This window comes from Callithrix jacchus, chromosome 5 (genome assembly GCF_049354715.1).
Source record: "Callithrix jacchus isolate 240 chromosome 5, calJac240_pri, whole genome shotgun sequence".
In the NCBI taxonomy this organism is placed as follows: Eukaryota; Metazoa; Chordata; class Mammalia; order Primates; family Cebidae; genus Callithrix; species Callithrix jacchus.
The window spans coordinates 121177756-121192839 of record NC_133506.1 but is presented as its reverse complement, the minus strand read 5'-3'; the positions used below and the strand labels follow the sequence as shown (position 1 = coordinate 121192839).

The window sequence follows — 15084 nt, the reverse complement described above, 5'->3', positions numbered from 1 at the left end:
CTCAGGGTTTTCTAGAAGGAGCTCTCAGAATCCTCACATCACCTGCCAGGGGCCTGACTGGTTCTTGCCAGACCCCCACCCCCACCTCCCCCTCTCCCAGATCTCAGTGAGTAAGTGGGGATCAGAATGCTGAGGCTTCGGCCCGACCTGCTCCTGGGCCCCATCCCTGGATCCTTCCAGCCCCAAAGCACACAGTACACAACTTGCCAAAATGGATTCTAACACTTTATTCAGATAAGAGGTCACAAGCCACAGGACTTTAAAGTGCGTGAAATTCATTGGCAATGAAACCGCATGTATACCAGGCTCCCCCAGTCTCCACCACCTTGCCCCATCCATCATGATGTGGTGGGGAGGGGTTGAGACCCATCTTTAAAAGTGGGGGACAGAAGGGAAAAAAGATGGGATGCTGGAGGAACAGGAGTATTTATGGTCTGAAGCTGGGACAGGAGGAGACTGACCAGTGATTCTGCTCACTGAGGAAAGGGTGGGGTCGGTCTAGTCCCTCAAAGGCTGCTGAGAAGTATTTTTTCACCTGTTCCTCACAGCCAGCCCCTGGCATTTCACGCAGACCTAATTCCTCCTCTTCCTCTGTCTCTGGTTTTCTCTTCTAATTTGTGAGTAATTTGGAGCCCACAGTCTAGCTTGAGGGTATCCCTGATACGTACAATGAATACAAATCCTGGCAGATGCAGATTTCAGGATCATGCTGGGGCCTGGCCTGTTGGGGTGGAGGAGCTTTCTGTCAGGAGCTGCTGGGTGCGGGCTGCATGTGTGCTGTCCAGTGTGGTAGGTGTGTGTGCATGTCTCACACCAATCCCTAAGAGGCAGCTGAGCCAGGGGGAGCCCCACTTCTTCCTTCATGGACAACCAGTGGAGTGGGAAGAAGGGGAGCTCTGACTCCCAGGAAGGGAGAAGCCTGCTCCTTACTGTAACATTCCCAGGCCCGTCTACACCCGCCCAAGCCCTTTCTCCCCAGCACACTGCTCCTTGTTTTCAGCCAGCCCGGCACACCCTCTGTGGACACAGGGCAGCTTTCATGTGGCTCCATTCACATGAAATTCTGTGTGAAGCTCACTCCTCCTGCCTCTCCCAGGAGATGAGACAGGACTGAAGGAGAATCTCCCACCCTCCCTTCAACCCCCTCCCTCAGGAGTGGAATTTGGGCAGAGACCTTAGCCCAAACTCTACCCCAATCTATAGACCTTCTAAAAGAAATGGTTAAAGTGCTTTGCTCTGCATGGATCCCAGAGAGGGTGGCACCACAGCCTGGGACAGGTGGTCTACCTGCTTCTCACACTTCAGATACCCTCTGCCAGTATGCCCTGCACATGAGGTGCCAGCCTAAACACGTGCAGTTCAGCCCCTCACCTACCTTGGAACACATATTCTAACTCACCCTTTCCAAACAGCAGGCACTACAGACAGGAAAGCAGATTACACCAATCTTTCTTCTGTCTAGTTCAGGCCTGTGCCCACCTATCCTGAAGAGATAAGCAACACTAGCCGTTGGGCCTTGCCTCTACGGGGAATGGAAGGCCTGAAAATACCCACAAATCCAGCGAGCCAGGGTGCTCACACCTGGCAGGCACACCCCTAATGCTTCTTCAATAGCAGCATCATGCCTGCCTGCAGCTGCCAGGCCAGAACTTTGGAGAAGCCAGGGCACTGGCACCTGCTCCCAGGAATCTGAAAACACTTCCATCTATCTCCAGAGTACACAGAGAAGACTTTCTCCAAGTCTCCTGGGCCTAAGCTTAGCCAACTAGTATCATCCAGCTGGTTCTCCCTCTCCGGCCAAGGAAGGATGGCGTAGCATTCCGTCCCCCAGCCTTGAATGCCTGTACTTAGAACCCATGCTCTTTCAGTTCGAGCCCTGCCATAAGGGAGGAGGTGGTAAGGTGACCCATCTACCTCTGAGTTCAGTCTATGCTGCCTGCCAGGCCTCGCCTCTAACTCAGACCACTTGGTAGGCTCCAGGGACCACACTTCACTTAGCCTGCCCTCTCCAGGTCTTAGGACCACAGAGGTTTGCCTGCACCCCAATGACATAAGGACTCTTGATGGGAGTGCTTGTTAGGAACTGCCTAAGTTGACTGCTGAAGCCCACAGCCTGGGGAGCCAACACAGAAATCACACATAAGACATCCATCCCAGCCTGTGCACGCTTCCTCTGAGGCCAGAAAAACAGTCTCTCATTTTTGCAACTCTCTCTCCTGGAAGACCAAGCCCTAGCTCTCTTGGTCTCCCCTCTCATTGAGACAGTTTTGTGCCCACTGGACATGGCAGAGGCCTCACTACAGAGGGAGTGGGTGGGGGGTTTCTCAGTGTGGGAGACACAGTGCAGGAGACTCGAGCAGCAGTGGTGTAAGCATGAAAGCCAAGACAGTGCCGCTACCATAAGTGCTGCCGCAGGGCGGGGAAGGGCTAAAGGACGTCGGTCTCCCTCTCGATCCCCACGTACTTGAGAGCATCGGCTTGGCTGTACCTATCCCAGGGCAGGGAGGAGGAACCAGGTTACTCTCATGACTTTTGTGATTGAAAAGGCGGAGTCCCCTCCTGTTTCACTTCCCCTCCCACTCCCTAACGGCTGTTTATAAAGTTCCCACTTCTGCGGCAAGACACCTGATATCAGAACAAGGGACACAGCCTTGTTCACCATGAGACTCTCTCCATCTGCCTTACCCTCTCTGAGCCCTCAGATCTATTCCAAGGGTCAACCTTTCCTATTCCAGGGCCACATCCCAAGGACCATTACTGGTGCCTCACCTGTAATCAAAGAAGAGCTCTTCACCAGCTTGAATTGCCCTCTTGGCAAAGATCCCAATTCGATGGTCTCCATTCACCATGACCACTGTAAGCAGAATAAACTCAAGGCTAGGTTCCTACACAACTGCAAGTCAGTAACCAGTAGGCTTCTGGGCTGATTTTCTCCAAATTCCCAGTGAAAACATGAATCAAATGGAATTAGAAAGTAGTCAATATGGTAGTTGCCTCTATGCTTTTAGATGTTATTCCAGCTGATGATATGCAGAAAGAATTATCTTTATTACTGTTTGGTTTTTTTTGAGACAGTCTCACTCTGTCACCCAGGCTTGAATGCAGTGGTATGATCTTGGCTCACTGCAACCTCCGCCTCCCAGGACCTAGTGATTCTTGTGCCTCAGTCACCTGAGTAGCTGGGACAACAGGTGTGTACCACCACACCCTGCTAATTGTTGTATTTTTAGTAGACATGGGGTTTCATCATGTTGACCAGGGTGGTCTTAAACTCCTGGCCTCAAGTGATCTGCCTGCCTTGGTCTCCCAAAGTGCCGAGATTACAGGCATGAGGCACCATACTCAGCCTATTATTATTTTTTGAGATGGGTCTCACTATGTTGCTCAGGCTGGTTAAATCATGTTTATGGGAAAATGTTTATAATGTATTCACTGAAGAAAGCAGATTATAAAACTGAGATCAAGAGGGGCCTAAAATGATACCAGACATTAATCATGACTATCTTTGGACAAAATATAACTCAGCTGTGGAAGGTTCAACAATGGATGGAAATCACAGTAAAGAGGCATCCATCCCCCACCCCACTTCCCGAGTCCCGGGGACTCACCTTTGGCGTAACAGTTGGGATTCACTGAATGATTTGCAAATCGAATTTTGTTTCCTTTCCGAGTAGCGTCCACTACAAAATCTGTATAAAGTAAATCAAGGAAGACCATGAACACAGCAGGCAACTCCACAGCTTCTCAGCCTGAATTTAAAATCAAATAGTAACAAAACCACTTTAGTCCAATGGGAATTTTGAAGCCCAGTGTGCTAACAGGAGCTCAGGAAAGCGTGCAGCCTCAGAATTCAGCTTTGTGTGGGAGTACTCCCTTTGGGTCTCTCCCTCCTTGAGTTATGGATCTTCTTATCTATAGGGCAGCAAGATTTCTCAGGTAAAGGTGCTCCGTGCTAATACAAACAGAAACCAGAAATGGAGCACTGTGGCCTGTGGAATCTCTGAGTGTGATTCTGCCCCCTCGCTCTATGCATCTGCTGGAAGATTTGAAGCTAACCTAAACTTGGACTACGGCAAGGGCAATCTGGTAGAAAGGCCACCTTGGGGCCAGGCATGGTAGCTCATGCCTGTAATCCTAGCACTTTGGGAGGCTGAGGCAGGTGGATCACTTGAGGCCAGGAGTTCGATACCAGCCTGACCAACATGGTGAAACCCAGTCTCTACTAAAAATACAAAAAAATTAGCAGGGCATGGTGGCAGGTGCTTGTAGTCCCAGCTACTCAGGAGGCTAAGGCAGGAAAACCACTTCAGAGGTTGCAGTGACCCAAGATCGTGCCACTGTTCCAGCCTGAGAGACAGAATGAGACTCAATCTCAAAAAAAAAAAAAAAAGAAAGAAAGAAAGACCACCTTGGGATGAGACAAAGAGACTTCATACCATTGTTGAGGTTGAAGAGGAAGCTGGACATGTATTTATCATAGACCTTTCCTCGTCGATCAGCCTCATCCTGAGAGATGAGCTAGAGAGATAGACAAATACACAGGGGTATCAGGCTGCCTGCTCAGGGCATAGTGTCCTGCGCCCCCAGAAAGGCCTGGGTGGTGTCTCACATGGGTGCTTACTGAGTATCATGATAAGAATCATAAGAGAGCAAGCTCAGGTTATGCTGTTCCAATTCCCACCCAGGCCAACCAGTTTTGAGGCTGAAGAGAGCTTCCCTCATCTCTTGTATCTGGAGTTACCAAAGAGTTGAACAGTGGTTTCAGTACTGCAAACAGTTCTCTGGGATTCCCCCAAGAGGCCACATGGGAACCTAGCTGAGTTATTTAGAGATTAATTCAAAGAAGCCGGGCCCACAGAAAATCAGAGTGTCTTGAATCAGTCTTCCCCCAGTAAGAACGTGGGCCAAAACTATAGCACTCACCTCACCACAATATTCAGAAATGAATTCGTTCTTCTGCACAGACTCCTTTATGAAGGTGCCCCATCCCGCCACATCTGAGGGGGCCAGCAGCAGGTGCTGGGGAAAAGGGGGCCAAGTCTCAGACTACAGGGCACACATGAGTAGGGGGTGTGTGCTAGATGTGCATGTGTATGGTGGGGGCAGGGTGGAAAGAACCAGCAACTGTTAAGAGGATCTGAAAGCAGAAAAAGGTCTAAGCCATTCTGCTCTGGTTGGGAGAGAAAAGAAAATGGGAGGTGGCGATGAACAGAAATAGGATCCCTTTTCCTCTACCCATGGAGCCCTCCTGTGCCTATAGGAATTCACTGCTCTGTGTGAGGTAAAAATAGACATTGCCAATGGTGCATTCACTCCTGAGCTCCTTTTAGTCTGGCCAGTTCAAGGAACCACTTTTCTTTCTTTTTTTGAGACAGAGTCTCACTCTGTCCCAGGCTAGAGTGCAGTGGTGCAATCTTGGCTCGCTGCAACTTCCACCTCTGGGTTTAAGCAATTCTCCTGCCTCAGCTTCAGCCTTCTAAGTAGCTGGGATTACAGGTGCATACCACCACACCTGGCTAATGTTTGTATTTTTAGTAGAGACAGGGTTTTACCATGTTGGCCAGGCTGGTCTTGAACTCCTGACCTCATGATCCACAGGTCTTAGCCTCTCAAAGTGCTGAGATTACAGGTGTGAGCCACTGTACCCAGCCAGGAACCACCTTTCCAATCCCTACTGGAACTGAAGCCTTTATTAATTCAGTGAATGTGTGTCTTTTAGGATTTATCAAGCACTTTCCTCAAAGGAACCAGTAGAAAGAGAATGCTTGGGACTGTTCCTTCTTTCCCACTCCATTTTATCTGGTGCAGGGTCCTGAGGAAAGGCCTCACCTTCTTGAGGCCACGCTGGATGCTGCAGTTTTTACAGGAAACCACCTTGCAGTCCCAGTGCTCTGAGGCCCCACAGGTGAGACACAGGTCAGGATCACACTCTCGCACTGCCAGATAGCAAGGACACTGCTTGGTATTACACTGGGTCTTACAGCGACAGCCAGGGAAACGATTCTGACCTGGGAAGGGAAGACAGGTAACGTTTAGAAGGGAAATAAGCTAATGCTGGGGTTTGGGGTTGACTCAAGGGACAGCAAAGAAGTAAATTTTATGTGTTCAAGGATGTTTGGTGAAATAAGAGGAAGCTCCCTTCCCAATAATCAAATACTCAAGTTTTGTCCACAGAAAACTGAGTGCTTCCTGACATTCATGCCTTCGAAACAAAAATGTAGGTGTGGCCAGGCATGGTGGTTCATGCCTGCAATCCCAGCACTTTGGCAGGCCAAGGCAGGAGAATCACCTGAGCCCAGGAGTTCAAGACCAGGCTGGGCAACACAGGAAGATCCCATCTCCACAAAAAAATTTTAAAAATTAGCCATGTGTGGTGGCACATGCCTGTAGGCCCAGCTACTTGATGTGGGGGGATTAATTGCTTGAGCCAGGGAGGTTGAGGCTGTAGTGAGCCATGCTTCTGCCACTGCTCTCCAGCCCAAACAACAGAGCTGAGACCTTGTTTCAAAAAAATTAAAAACATTTTAAAAAGCAGGTATACTAATGAGAAGCACCCCTAGAGATTCCCCAACAATCCTCTCCCTCCCACTGAGGTGGAGAGAAAATGAAATCAGTGCTTTTCACTGGTAAATCATCACCATCAAAACAAGTATCATTCTGAGAACAGAATGCATCCGTTCTATGCCATCCTCCTCCACCCTGTGCCCTCCCCAGCACAACCACTTCTCTGCTGTGGCTAAGATCACTATCTGCTATGGGTTAGGAGGTATTTCCAGCAAAACCGCCTGGGCACCAAGTTCTGCAAGCTCTGGGGGCTGCCATCAAACTGCTCAGCCTTGAGTTGGGAAGGGCATGGTGGGATAAGAAGTGACAGGTAAGTACCAGGATGCCTCTGCTGACATCCAGGCCTGTCTTCTACTGGATATTAAAACTCCAGCTATTAAATGAAAATAGATATACACAGAATCATAAACAAAAAATTTGTGAATAAAAAAATTATTAATATTCAGAAAAGGGAAACTGGGACTGTAACTTAAAAAAAAAAAGAGTCCCACTTTTCTTTTTTTTTTTTGAGACAGTCTCGCTCTGCTGCCCAGACTGGAGTGCAGTGGCACAATCTCAGCTCACTGTAGCCTCTGTCCGCTGTGTTCAAGTGATTCTTATACTTCAGCCTCCCAAGTAACTGGGACTACAGGCATGCACCACCATGCCTGGCTAATTTTTGTATTTTCAGTAGAGATGGGGTTTTACCAATTGGCCAGGCTGGTCTTGAACTCCTGACCTCAAGTGATCCGCCCACCTTGGCCTTCCAAAGTGCTGGGATTACAGGTGTGAGCCATCACACCTGGCCTAATTTTTGTATTTTTAGTAGAGATGGGTTTCACCATGTTAGCCAGGTGGGTCTTGAACTCTTGACCTCAAGTGATCCGCCCACCTTGGCCTTCCAAAGTGCTGGGATTACAGGTGTGGGTGACCGTGCCTGCTGTTCCCCACATTTCTTAATTCTCCCCTAGAAGACAAAGTTGGGAAAGTATCTGATTTCTGTGTAATTGCTGCTTTTAGAATCATGAAACTAAACGTTTTCCAAAAATGACTCTCCTACATCTCATGCACTTATTTTATTTATAGAATGCCTAAAATGCAGCAAAGAGAATATCAGAAGGCCCATAAGCAGCAAGGGGCGCAGGAATAGGGGAAGCATGGGCAGGACTGTTTTGGTAGACTACAGGGAAAACGTAGCACACTTACAGTCTGGGTTGCACTGGCAGAACTTCTCACAGAAATTCTGAGTCATGATGCAAGGGCAGGTGCTGTCACAGGGGCGGTCTGGGTGGTCACAGGGTTGGTAGTTGTACACTTGTGTGGAAGAGTTATCTAGGAGAGAGAACAGAGGAGGACACTGCTGTGACCATACCCTCCAGGTGCCTTTCCTCCCAAGTGTTCAGCTGCCCTGATTCAGAGGAGGCTGGTCCTAACAGTCTCCGTGGACACACATTTAGCAGCTAAAGTGAGAAGGCAGGGATGACTATTGTTCATAAGCTGTGATGGGGTGATCTGCTTTGTGGGGAGGGTGTAAAGATGCTCTGGGTCATCAGGGAAGCTATTCTGAACATTAAATGAGGTCTGAAACCTAGCAAATGGCATACTAGAAAAGTCACAGACTGGCCTGGTGCGGTGGCTCATGCCTATAATCCCAACACTTTGGGAGGCTGAAGCAGGTGGATCATTTTAGGTCAGGAGTTCGAGAACAGCTTGGCCAACATGGTAAAACCCTGTCTCTACTAAAAAATACAAAAATTAGCAGGCCATGGTGGTACATGCCTATAGTCCCAGCTACCCGAGAGGCTGAAGCAGGAGAATTGCTTGAACCCAGAGGGGGAGGTTGCAGTGAGCTGAGATCATGCCACTGCAACAGCCTGGGGGACAAGAGTGAGACTTTGTCTCCAAAAAAAAAAAAGAAAAGTCACAGACCACAAGGCCCCTAATACTATCTCCTAAGAGGCCTTCTTGGTTGCAGCGAGAGGCTGAGCTATTCTCAATTGCTGCAGAGAATTCTGCAATCTGCGGAAGTGGCACAGGGTCAACAAGTACAGCTGCAGGTGGGGTAGGGTGATGACCACAGGGTGAGGCCTCCAGCCAAACTGCTGAGGAACGCCCTGATAGAACGTACCTTTCTTCAGCTGAATCTTCCTGCAGTGTGCAGCCCACAACCTGAAAAAGACAGGAAGGACAGGTCTCGGTCACGGCTGTAGGGAGCTCTGTAAATGCAGGTAAATGACATGACTTGCTCTGAGGGACTGTGGTTTCATGACTGGGGAGTATCTTCCCAAACCCCTCCACAGGATGACTTTGGTACACAGAAGCTAGAGTCCACCCTAAATCCAGCTGGTCTGTGCTATGAGATTTAAACTTAAACACAACCCCTCCCAAACAAGCAAATAAAAGAACACAACACAGAAACAAAAGAATGCCCAACCCTCTCTGTCTTCTTTGACTGCAAACTGTTGTTTCTCTCCTATCTCTCCCTCCATCTTTGTGGAGGTAGAGATATGGGGGAATTTCAAGATGGGAAGGTGAGAAGGGCTTTCGGGATCTTCTCCGAAAGAAGTGAAAGGGAGGAGCCACAGGACTTCCTTCTGTATCTAGAACTGGTGTCAGCTCCTTCCTCTCATAGGTGATAGTCATTAGGGAATGGAGCCAGGAAGGGTGCAGAATTTTTTTTAAAACTTCCAACCCTAAGTAAAGGTTAGCTAGAAGACAGTGTTATTATATAACTCAGAAAAACAACATAAACCAAAAAAATAAACTCTGGTCAGAGTTGAGAAATAGGTAAGGCAGTAACTAAACCAACAAGGAGAAATGGCTTTGGGGTGGAGCCATGAGGCCAGCTTGTGTCCTATTGGCCAGGAGCTTAAATAGAAAACCAGCTGGTTATGTCATGGTCCACAGCACCTGGGGACAAGAAAAGGTCTGATCCAAGGCACAGACCCTTAGGGAGCACTCAGAAGGCTGGCTCTGAGTCATGTGATGCCAAGCTAATGGGCTCACACAGCCTGTGTGATGGCTAAAGAGGGAGGCAGATGGGAACTCCAAGGGGAGGTCAGAGCACAGGGAACAGCCTGGATGTAAAACAAAACACTTTGTCCAACCCTTGCCTGTGCTTTCTTTTCTTCTTCTGTGAGGGGTTCATGAGCTCATCTGTTGGCAGCTTCAGGATAAGTGATTCTTTGACTGCAAACTGAAAGACCTGAAAGAGAAATCCAACAGGTCCTATCACTCCTTGGGCAAAGGGGTCAGGTAAGTGGCCCAGCTGGCTGCTGGCCTTGGGAGGGTTCTGAGGAGCTCGCAGGCAGCTGACCAAGCTGTAAGTCAGGGAGAGACAGAGTGCCACTGGGACATTAGGTCGCTGGTTCTGAAGTTCGTTCCTAATTATTTATCCTGTCTCAGGAAAGGAGAAATACTAAGCACAGTAACACCGCCCCTGGCCAGAAGCTGTCACTCACTACTCTTTCTACCAAGCCATGGGTAGAAGAGTGGGCTGATGGTGACAAACAGTATCTGCTTCTTTTTAGGAAGGGCAATTCTGTGTGCCTTGTGTAACTGAGTATAAGGCAGGACAGGACAAGAATGGTTTCACTGGGCTAAACATTAGCTCCCTCTGTCGGTATAAAGATACCAGAGCCTTGGCTATTTCAATAGGATGTGCTTCCTTTTTTTTTTTTTTGAGGTGGAGTCTTGCTTTGTCATCCAGGCTGGAGTGCAGTGGCATGATCTTGGCTCACTGCAACCTCCACCTCCCTGGTTCAAGTGATTCTCCTGCCTCAGCCTCCTGAGTAGCTGGGATTACAGGCACCTGCCACCACGCCCAGCTAATTTTTGTATTTTTAGTACAGACAGGGATTCACCATATTGGCCAGGCTGGTCTCGAACTCCTGCCTTAGCCTCCCAAAGTGCTGGGATTAGAGGAGTTAGCCATCGCGCCTGGCCTGTGTTTATTCTCTTAAAGCACTGGTTTTTAGTTTTTCCTTTTCCTTATTGGCTATTGGCCCTTTAACAGTGTGGGGAAGGAGGTCTGTGAAAATTGTAAATATTCTCAGGAAAATATAGAGAAGAATATTTTTGCATATAAATCCATAGATGGTCAAATTGAGAACCTGTGACTCAGGGTAATAGGTATGAACTCCAAAATAAAAGCAAAGGGCACTTCAGCTCGTGGTTCTTTTTTTTCTTTTCTTTTCTTTTTTTTAATTTTTTCTTTTTTAGAGAGAGGGCCTCACTCTGCCAGCCAGGCTGGAGTGCAGTGGTGCCATCACAGCCTCTGAGTACTAGGACCACAGGTGCATGGCTTTTTTTTTTTTTTTTTTGTAGCGATGGGGTCTCACTTTGTTGCCCACGCTGGTCCTAAAATCCTGGCTTCAAATGATCCTTCCACCATGGCCTCCCAAAGCACTGGAATTACAGTGTGAGCCACCTCATCCAGTCCATGGTTCTATTAATTGTTCTCAGTACAGGAAGCTTGAAGAAGAGGCCACAGAGTCTCCTCCAGAAGCTAGGAAGCCAAAGCATTGGGGTTCCTTTCCTGTTGGACATGCTGGCCCTGACACCTGTCTTCCTGTCCCTGTTCTTCAGTCCGTCTTCTCACTGTGGTTTTTTTCTATCTTCGGAGCATCAGTGGCTGCTGCCAACTGTGTTTCTTGTGATGGTATGAGTGAGAAGGGGGAGGTCCAGGCCCAGCTACTGGGGGTGATAATTAGAAAATCTAGTGATGGGCAAAATCTAGTGGTGGCTACACCTGTAATCCCAGCACTTTGGAAGGCTGTGGCAGGTAGATGGCTTGAGCCTAAGAGTTCAAGATCAGCCTGGGCAACATGGTGAAACCCCCGTCTTTACAAAAAATTTAAAAATTACCTGGGCTTGGGAGGCCGAGGCGGACGGATCACTTGAAGTCAGGAGTTCAAGACCAGTCTGGCCAACATGGTGAAACCTCATCTCTACTAAAAAACAAACAAACAAACAAAAAAAAAAAAAAAAAAAAATGGCCAGGCACAGTGGCTCATGCCTGTAATCCCAGCACTTTGGGAGGCCGAGGCGGGCAGATCACCTGGGGTCAGGAGTTCGAGACCAACCTGGCAAACATGGTGAAACCCTATCTCTACTAAAAATACAAAGTTAGCTGGGTGTGGTGGTGCATGCCTGTAATCCCAGCTACTCAAGAGGCTAAGGCAGGAGAATCACTTGAACCCAGGAGGTGGAGGTTGCAGTAAGCCAAGATTGTGCCACTGCATTCTAGCCTGGGCAACAGGCTAGAGACTCTGTCTCAAAAAAAAAAAAAAAAAATTAGCCGGGCTTAGTGGCCTGCATCTGTAGTTTCTGTTATTTGGGAGGATAAGATGAGTAGATTGCTTAAGCCCAGGTGGCAGAGGTTGCAGTGAACTATGATTATCCCACTGCACTCCAGCCTGGGCAACAGAGTGAAACCCTGTCTCAAAGACAAAATAATGATAATCCAGTGATAGAAAGCGTGGAGTGGGCTGGCAGAGTGGTGGAGGGAGTAGCAGCTGCAGCAGCAGGAGTGTGCTCACTAACAAGAGCCACAGTAAGACCTGGGAGTCCCTTCTAGGAAAGGGGTACACATTTAGAAAGGAGGTCAGAGCCGAAAAAAGAAGCAAAAGAGTGTAGGACCCAGAAGTGTTGGAGTCCAGACAGAAATGAGCATTCAACAAGGAGGAGGGTCCCTAAGCACCATCAGGCCTGGTACTTGCAGAAGGGCCATGTTTGGGAAACTTACTTCACAGCCCAGAAGCACAGGCTCATCCAGGACTGAACTTAAGACAAGTTCTCTCCAGACACATAGCCTGATAAGATGGCAAAGGGCCAGACAGAGCAACGTATGAAAGGACCCGTTTGTTCTGCTGCTTTCAGACAGTACCTGCTTGCATGTCTTAGTCCCCAGAAGCCTGGCTATTGAACAGAAGTTGTTGAAGTAGGTGCCATGGAAGACTCGAAAAAGAGATTCTTCAGCCCCAGTCCATTCTACAGGCTCCGAGGGCGCTTCCACTACACAGAGCTGAGGTGGGGCTGGACTAGCCTTCTGTTTTGTGGGGGTCTGACAGCGAGAGTTAGCCTCTGAGAGGGGAAGAAATAACAGAATCAGAAGAAGGTAAAAAGCAGTTGTCATGAATAGTGTGTCACAAACTTGGAAGTACTTCATTCTACTTTAAAAGGCAGAATAGTTAGGAATGAAAATATTCCCCATCTTTAGGCCAGGCATGGTGGCTCACAGCTGTAATCCCCGCATTTTGGGAGGCCAAGGTAGATAGATTGAGCTCAGACCAGCCTGAATAACATGGCAAAATCCCATCTCTACTAAACATGCAAAAATTAGCCAGGTAGGGTGGCTCATGCCTGTAATCCCAGCACTTTAGGAAGCCAAGGCGGGCGGATCACCTGAGGTCAAGAGTTTAAGACCAGCTTGGCCAACATGGTGAAACTCTGTCTCTACTAAAAATACAAAAATTAGCCAGGTGTAGTGGTGGGTGCCTGTAATCCCAGCTCCCTGGGAGGCTGAGGCAGGAGAATCATTTGAACCCAGGAGGCAGAGGTTGCAGTGAGCCAAGACAGTGCCACTGCACTCCAGCCTGGGTGACAGAGTGAGACTCTGTCTCAAAAAAAAGAAAATATTCCCCATCTTTAATATTTACAAAACTAGAAAGAATTTACATTTTTAAGAGGTAGTAATGTTAAGCGTCAGGCAGTGATCCTGGGTTTTCCAGAGTCCTTGAATGCAAAGAAAAGTATTCATTTTCTGTTCATCGTACCTGAAGAACTGGAGGCCCAGTCATTGCCTGTGTCCCTGTCACTGTCTCCTTCTTTAGTCTCAGCTGCAGCAGAGGCTGAGGTGTTGGAGCAGGAAGCACTGACCATGTGGTGCCTTCTCCGGCGACGACCAGAGCACTTGGAACGGGGGTTGTGGAGCATGGCATACTCTTTTGCTCCTTCCTGCAGTGGACACATTACAGATGGGAAATAGGAACAGGCCCAGAGTCACCATATTGATCTCATCATCACAAACCTTCATCTTCGTAATATCTGTGCTTAAATACAATTAATATCGTCTCTTCTTTTTTTCTGTACCATATAATAACGATGATCCTGTAACAATGAGAGAGCTGCTTAACAAAGCTGAGTAACATACTTTTTCACAAAAGGGTTGTCCTATAATCTTTCTTTTTTTGAGACAGGGTCTCTCTCTGTTGCCCAGGCTGGAGTACAGTGGCCTGATCATGGCTCACGGCAGCCTCTAATTCCTGGGCTCAAGTGATTCTCCTGCTTCAGCCTCCCAAGTAGCTAGGACCACAAGCACATGCCACCATACCCAGCTAATGTCCTGTAATCTTAAAAAAGATATAATCTAGGCATTTGTGTCTTCAATTTTCCAGTGAGTTGTATCTAAAATTAACTTGCATGTTAGTTGTTTGGAATTTGAGAATACATTATCCTATAGATGAAGAAATGAGATTCAGAGAGGGGAAGAAACTAGCTTGAGATTATACAGCTAACAGTTCCAGAGGGATATAGGAATCAGGGCTCCTTGTCTCCCTACGCCACTATTCTTTCCATTCTGCCACACTTTCTCTGTTTCTTTAATAAAATGTGTAATGCTTAGTCTGTACAGTCTTACTACTTAATTTTGACACTTCCTCTCAAATCTGTGTCTGAAACTCAGAATACTGTTTCATTATTTTACAGCTATCCCCCGCTTTTTTAAATGAAATAATTATCACTCAGCTTGGTCATCAATATTTTCTCATCAGACTTGGTTCTCAAAGACTTCTAGCTGTTTCTGAAAACTAAATCTACTTCTACAAAATAAAGATTTATCTTCCAGGGACATCATCTAGAGGCACTCAGAATGGTTCAGCATTTGAAAAACACACAGGCTTTCCTGCAATATAGCCTCTAACAAAACTAGGCTGTCCTGAGCCCCTGTAATAGAATTGATTACCTTTATGCCAAGAGGGTTGGGAAACCACTGAAATCTGCATGTGGCAGGTTCCCAGGCAGACGTCGGGGGGTTTGTGCTGTGAGACCTAAAGTCTCTATGAGATTGTCCAAAACAGAAAAGCACATCAGCAGAGCCTGTAGTGGGTCCATGTGTGCTGAATGTATTGGTGCAGGATCAAGCATGCTTTCCTTATCCAGGAGCAGAAAATTGTGACAGTGTTGAAGGCACAAGCAGAGTCAGGAAGCTCAATTTAAAAATGAAGCTTGAGTAATAAAAATAAAAAAATAATAATAAAATAAAGGTTAACCTCTAAATATCCTATTAAGGATATTTAGAATAATATATAGTTGGGCCTAAAAGAAATTCCAAAAGGGGAGTTTTGTTAACTGAACTTGATATTATACTGCATGTGAAGTATACAGCATCACCTATATTTTAAATATATCTATATATGTTTAAAAAATATATATATGTTTAAAAATTATAGGTTTTTTTCCGAGACAGGATCTTGCTCTGTTGCCCAGGCAAGTGAAGTAGCACAATCTCAGCTCACTGCAGCCCTGACATCCTAGGCTCAA

At 47.3% G+C, this 15084-nt stretch overlaps 1 protein-coding gene across 11 annotated transcripts in view; it reads right to left on the bottom strand.

Annotated features, from left to right (window-relative positions):
* Positions 1-212: 212 nt before the first annotated feature.
* EZH1 (enhancer of zeste 1 polycomb repressive complex 2 subunit) overlaps positions 213-15084 on the bottom strand; it is a 40187-nt gene continuing 25315 nt past the window's right edge. For 6 of the 11 annotated variants that reach the window (XM_035301522.3, XM_035301521.3, XM_002747999.6 and 3 more), the window contains 11 exons: positions 13320-13500; positions 12431-12627; positions 9657-9748; positions 8672-8712; positions 7750-7875; positions 5830-6008; positions 4924-5019; positions 4437-4518; positions 3609-3689; positions 2770-2854; positions 213-2488 (listed from right to left, as the gene is read on the bottom strand). In XM_035301522.3, the coding sequence (XP_035157413.1) occupies positions 2428-2488; positions 2770-2854; positions 3609-3689; positions 4437-4518; positions 4924-5019; positions 5830-6008; positions 7750-7875; positions 8672-8712; positions 9657-9748; positions 12431-12627; positions 13320-13500 (1221 nt within the window). In that variant the 3' untranslated portion in view covers positions 213-2427. The remainder of the gene's footprint in view (positions 2489-2769; positions 2855-3608; positions 3690-4436; positions 4519-4923; positions 5020-5829; positions 6009-7749; positions 7876-8671; positions 8713-9656; positions 9749-12430; positions 12628-13319; positions 13501-15084) is intronic. The other 5 variants (XM_078374415.1, XM_078374414.1, XM_035301524.3 and 2 more) reach the window with 2 other exon arrangements.